The sequence below is a fragment of the Vigna radiata genome, chromosome 10 (genome assembly GCF_000741045.1).
Source record: "Vigna radiata var. radiata cultivar VC1973A chromosome 10, Vradiata_ver6, whole genome shotgun sequence".
Lineage (NCBI taxonomy): Eukaryota > Viridiplantae > Streptophyta > Magnoliopsida > Fabales > Fabaceae > Vigna > Vigna radiata.
The window spans coordinates 16,090,133-16,096,407 of record NC_028360.1 but is presented as its reverse complement, the minus strand read 5'-3'; the positions used below and the strand labels follow the sequence as shown (position 1 = coordinate 16,096,407).

The following is a 6,275-nucleotide window of genomic DNA, read 5'->3' as shown; positions in this document are numbered from 1 at the left end:
AATAAAATAAAATAAATATTAAAATAAATTTCAATTAAAAAGAACATGTATTGTTATACTATTTAGTTTAAAAATTAGTACAATTCAGTTTAAAATTAGTATAATTAGTAGTTCAGTTCAATTTATATTGTAGTTTAGTTAAAATTAGTACAGATTTCAATTTAGTTAATAGTTCAGTTAGTGCAATTTACAATTTAGTCCAGTTCAGTTAGTGCAGTTTACAGTTCAGTTAATAGTTCAGTTAGTGCAGTTTACAATTCAGTTAATAGTTCAGTTCAGTTCATATTGCAGTGCAGTAAACTGAACTGTTTTCCAGTTCAGTTCAGTTTGTTTGAACTGTTTTACAGTTCAGTTTTTAGCAGTGCAGTATAGTTCAGTTCGATTTGCCCACCCCTAGTGGATAGTCTGAACTAGGTGCCACATGAGATAGTCACTTTTTGCACTCTTGGTTGCATGTAGTAAAGCTTTGCCAAAGAAGAAAAGTATAAGTGGTGAATGATTTAGCAATGGCTACGACGATTTCGGTGCGTGTTCGAACTACAATGTCTTTGATGGTCGACGGTGGTTGTCGCATGCCGTGTTCACGATTTTATTTAATTTTTTATATATTTCCTCACATAAATAAAATTACTTTTTATTTATTTAATTTTCAATCATTAATTTATTACATATTAATGAATATATATGTATACATTGAAGACGTACGTGCCTCTTGAAGGGAATCGATCACATGTATCTCAAACAGCTTGGGCTCTAATGGCATTAATTCATGCTGGCCAGGTATTTTCTACACGTGCATCTTCTGGATTTCAACGTCTATGGTTTATTATGTTATTTAATGTAAGTTTTGTTGATGTAGGCTGAGAGAGATCCAACACCTCTTCATCGTGCTGCAAAGTTACTCATTAATTCTCAGTTAGAAGATGGTGATTGGCCCCAACAAGTAAATCTCAAATCTCTATCCTTTGAATTATGACTAATTTATGTATTATGTAATATAATTTCACCAAAATTGTTTAATTTTTGTGTGACTTAATTGTGGCAGGAGGCCGTAGGGGCATACAAGGGTAGTTGCTTGCTTCATTACCCATTATATAGAAATTATTTTACGTTATGGGCTTTGAGTGAATACCGTAACAAAGTTTTAGTGTCTTCAACTACTACTCTTAAACTTGACAAGTCGTAAGATCAGAAAGACAATGCCATACCATACAAATATCCTACAAATAAAATCAAAGTTGGTGATCAACTTTAATAACTTTATTTCTATTTTTATAATTTACAAATTCTGAAACAATATGCTACTGATGTGTATTTCATTTTTAGATGAATCTCATGCGAGTCTTTGACATCATTATCTTAGGTAAGAAGTATGTTTCTTGAAACTTATACACAAGATTTGTAGACTAGTTTATTGTTATATAGAAAGTGTATTAATAAGATTTGACCGTATTTCATTGCAGATGGTGGAAATCTATGTTTACAAGAAATTGATGGCAATGTTGTGAAGATGAAGCTATGGGGTGTATGCAACATTTCTCTCTACAATAATATATGATTTGGAGAATCTAATTATAAACCACTTTATAACACTTGTATATATTATGTAATTAACGTAGAAAAATGGAATGAAATAAACATGGTATGGTTGGATAATAAGTGATTGTGTAAAATAATTGAACATAAATGAAAAATGTTTAAAATATATGAAATTATTTATTAGAAAGATAGGTGTTTTATGTGGTTTGATTAACAAATGTGTCAACATTCAATTTTATCTGAGTAAACAAAATTTATTTCTAAGAAATAAAAAATAAATGTTCAATTAAATCTCAAAAAAGATAAAAATATAAAGACAATATTTCGTTTTAAATAAAATAAAATCTTTATTAGAAAAAGTAAAAAAAAAAAATGAGCTCGAGGAAAAGAAGAAGAAAAAAAAAGAAAGAAAAACAAGATAAAAACTAATTTATTTGCTCCAAATTTTCAGAAAAATAAAACAGAAAGGCAAAGCTTTCATTTATTCCCTTATATCTAAGTTTTATCGGACCCAATTCACTTGTTAACATCGACACCCAATTTTTTTCCGTTTAAACCTTTTTCAAGCCCAATACTTTTGTTTTTATTATATTTCCACTCATTTTTCATGTTCTCAAAGCCATAATTTCTCTTTTCACCCCTAACAAAATTCTGTCCACTCAGTTTTTCACTTTCTGTTATTCGTAATTGCACGCTGGGATATATGTGTATGTATGTGTAACGTGTTTTATAAAAAAATGTTCTTAATTAGACTATCTATATTATCATGTCACCTGTATTATGAGCCCACCTAAAAATATATTTTGATTTTATAATATCTTATGTAAATTTATGTCTTAACTTATAATAATTGAGCTATATTTATTAAAAAAAAAATAATCAAGGTAATAATTATTATTTATGATTACGATTTCCATTAGTTTAAATGTCGTTAGTTATAAACATTAATGAGTGGATATGTGTGATGAAAACAGTCTGAGTTTTAATGGATTTAATTGATGCAGGAAAAGTACTCTTCTCATGTGTATATGTTGGATTTCAACATCAATGGTTTATTATATTATCTAAAATAAGTGTTATTGATATTCTTTTTGTTTTCTAAATGTGGCATGTAGACAGAGATTAATCCAACACCTCTTCCTGTAAAATTGCTCATTAATTCTCAGTTAAAAGACGACGATTGACGCTAACAATTATCTCTCAAAATCTTTTGAATTGTGACTTAGATATGTATTATGTAATATTATTGCACTAACATTGTTTAATGTTCGTGTGTGACGCAAGAAGCCTTGGTAGCGTACAAGAGAAGTTGCCCATTCTATACAAGTGTTTTTTCATTGTAAGCTTAACAAAGTTTTGGTGCATTCCACTATTCTCTAACGGGAGAAGTTGTATATGATGAAAAAGACAATACCATACCATAAAAAATGACAAATAGTAAATAAAAGTTGGTGTAATAAATTTGCACTAAATATTACAACAAAATGTGTTAGCTATGTACTTCATTATTATTATTATTATTATTATTATTATCCATGATAGGAGAATTTTAAATAGAATAAATATGACAATGCTACCCTAGTGGGAGAGATTAATATTTCGTTTGTCGTTGGTTTCATCATCATTTAGTATAGGAGTGGATTACACTAGCAATGCTTACAAATACTACTAAATTTGTTAGTTTAATAATAATGAAATAATTGATCTGGGTCACTCTCTGATGCATATGTATAGATAACATCAGGATTTTGATATATATAATAATAGATTTTGATGTCTTTTTTTCAGATAAGTACTGTATTCTTAATATATGTCAACGGTTGACTAAAAACAACATGTGGAGGTTGTCCTTGATAGCAGCAAGGTTGGTACCAGTTACAAGGAAAACCAGCTTGGTAGCACATTCCCTTGCTTCGGCATAACAAAGTTTTATACGTCAAAGGAATTGATTATGTGATTGAATTATCACGCATATGCTCATTAAAAAACAACAACAATAGTTTAACTACACTGTTCCTATCATTATTCATGGATTGGTTTAATCTATTAATTAAGAAAGCTGTATACAAAATTTGCATGTGATGACGAGCTTAATTAAGGTGGTGAGTCAAGGGTGTGTATTTGGCGGAAGTGGCGTGTGAATCATAGTCTATGATTGTATTCCTCATAATAATTGCTGAGTTTTTAAGTGATATTCCTGATATATAATGTGATAAAAAACTGTTTCAGGATTTGATATAAAGGTTAGATAATTAGAGAAGTACGGTAGTCAGTAAATTAAAATATTAATTATTTTGTAAAGTTGGTGTGAAATCTTGATTATACTATTGAGATCATGAAAATTGTGTGACATATTGTATTTGTAATACGGCCTATTGATACTGTTCACATGAACATATAATTATTATGACTCGGAAGAGGTCTAATGAAAGTGTTTGGATCCGGATATAAAGGATGAATATGAAATGAATATACGTACAAGTTGAACTATTATAAGTATTAAAAATTAATAGTGAAAGTGTACAATGATCAACAAACGTATTCTTAAATATTTTTTACCATATCAACCTTGATTTTTAGTATGACAATACTTCACTAAGTGTAATAATTAATTTTAACGATATCATTCAATAAAGAATAAAACAAAATTATAAGTCTTGGACTTTATATATTCTATATCACTTATTCATAATATTAAGATAATGAAATGAAGAATATAACACATACATTATATTTGGAATAACATAGACTTATTGATATTATTTACATTTCATGAAACATAATTATAATTATGCTAAAATCATGTTTGATATCATATAAAAACATTACAAGTCATATTTTATTACATGAAATGTGAATAGTATCAATAAGTCGTATTTTATTACAAATATAATATATATGTTACACTACCTTCATTTCATGATCTTAATATTATGAATATTATAATTAAGATGACGATGGAGAATATATAAAGTTCGAGACCTATGATTTTGTTTTATTCTTTATTGAATGATATATTTTATTTTTTAATTTAATATTTTAAAAAATCAATTTGAATAAAATATCATCATAATATTTATATAAATAATAAATTAATAACAATATTGTTCCATTTTAAAAAATAGAATTGTATTAAATAAAAAAGACATATATAAAAATTGAATTGAATGCAGAAAATGAACACTGGTATTGACACATGAAACTGACATGACATTAGAGATGATATTGTCATTGTCACATGCAGTTCAAGGACATGACACATGGACAAAATCTTTTTGAAAAAGTAAAAAAAATATAATTTGTTTTTTTTTAAGTAAAACTAGGAAATGATATGTGACATGTTTTTAACCTTGTTGGTATGATACTAAAGAAAATGACTATATGAGACAACTTTTCAAAAATGGAGATTTGATTATAAAAAATGAGAACCTACTTTCACCTTTTTTAACTAAAATTGGAATGAAAAGAGTAATTAAGCAATTGAATTTTAAAAACCCTAAATCAATGCACATTTAGGTCAAGCCAAGCCAGTTGAAAACTAATGTTAAAAATCAATTCGAGTCAGTCCCGATTAAAAATCAACTCAATTGGTCTCGATTAAATGTCGACCAAAGTCAACTCTAATGAAGTCCTAGGTGAAAGTTGATCCAAATTGGTCTTGATCGAATATAGACATGCATCGTTCGTGATTAAAATTTGGTAAGAGTCGATCGGTCAAGACCAAAAACCAGTCAAGTCAATCTTAATTGAGAGTTGTCATGAATAATCCCTAACCTAGACCAAGGGTTGGTTTGAGTCATCTACCGATGAGAGACGACTCGAGTCATTAACTAAGGTTTTTTAAGAAACATGTGGATGTTAAAGATAGCAAATGGAGGGAAAAGTCGACAAATATTTAGAACAAACAATTTTGTAGGAATGCAAATATGCGAGTTTGATTCTGAGGTAGGAACTGATAAAGAGCAAGCCCAGATGGAAGCAGCTCGTCAACATTTCTATCAAAAATGCTTTAAGCACAAGGAATGTGGCGATGGATTTTGGCAATTTCAGGTACTTAATATCCTCACCAAAACCTCATTATTCAGTTACACCATAATCATACATTCAAGATAGTAACTATCAAAGTCAGCTGAATATCTAATATGAAATTAGTGATTGGACGTGTAAACTTTTTTTTTATTATTATTGACATTAGGAAAAGAGTAAAATATGAAAATTATTTCATTCCATTTTATTCGGTCTAGATTGGATGTAGACTAAATATTAAAAAATCCAATCAATGTGAACTTTAATATTTTGTTAGTTTTGGTTTTGTTTGGACTAATGCTTCGTGACTTATAGATGTGAAAATAAATGAGACTTAAAGTATATATATATATATATGACAGAGAAGCAACTAAGGTTATTAAGAAAATGTGGAGATTGAAGATAGCAGATGGAGGGAAGAGTCCATACATATTCAGCACAAACAATTTTGCAGGAAGACAAATATGGGAGTTTGATTCTGAAGCAGGAACTGATGAAGAACGAGCCCAGGTTGAAGCAGCTCGTCAACATTTCTACCAAAATCGCTTTCAGCAAAAGGCATGTGGCGATCGACTTTGGCGATTTCAGGTTCTTCTTCTTTCTTATCCTCAAAACACCTCATTCCTCAGATGTAATAATAATCATTTATATGACTTTTAATATGAATATTATTCCGAAAACAGGATGAAAACAGTAAAATATGAAAATTA

The 6,275-nt window shown here is 28.7% G+C and overlaps 1 protein-coding gene and 1 pseudogene across 12 annotated transcripts in view; both read left to right on the top strand.

Annotated features, from left to right (window-relative positions):
* LOC106775025 (beta-amyrin synthase) overlaps positions 1-1,701 on the top strand; it is a 36,715-nt gene extending 35,014 nt beyond the window's left edge. For 5 of the 12 annotated variants that reach the window (XM_022787208.1, XM_022787209.1, XM_022787206.1 and 2 more), the window contains exons 16-19: positions 860-943; positions 1,046-1,237; positions 1,327-1,363; positions 1,464-1,699. In XM_022787208.1, coding sequence (XP_022642929.1) covers positions 860-943; positions 1,046-1,186 — 225 coding nt within the window. In that variant the 3' untranslated portion in view covers positions 1,187-1,237; positions 1,327-1,363; positions 1,464-1,699. Of the gene's footprint in view, positions 1-699; positions 781-859; positions 944-1,045; positions 1,238-1,326; positions 1,371-1,463 lie in introns of all 12 variants that reach the window. The other 7 variants (XM_014662050.2, XM_014662049.2, XM_022787199.1 and 4 more) reach the window with 5 other exon arrangements.
* A 4,239-nt stretch (positions 1,702-5,940) lies between these two features.
* Positions 5,941-6,275, top strand: part of LOC106775027 — a 23,594-nt pseudogene continuing 23,259 nt past the window's right edge.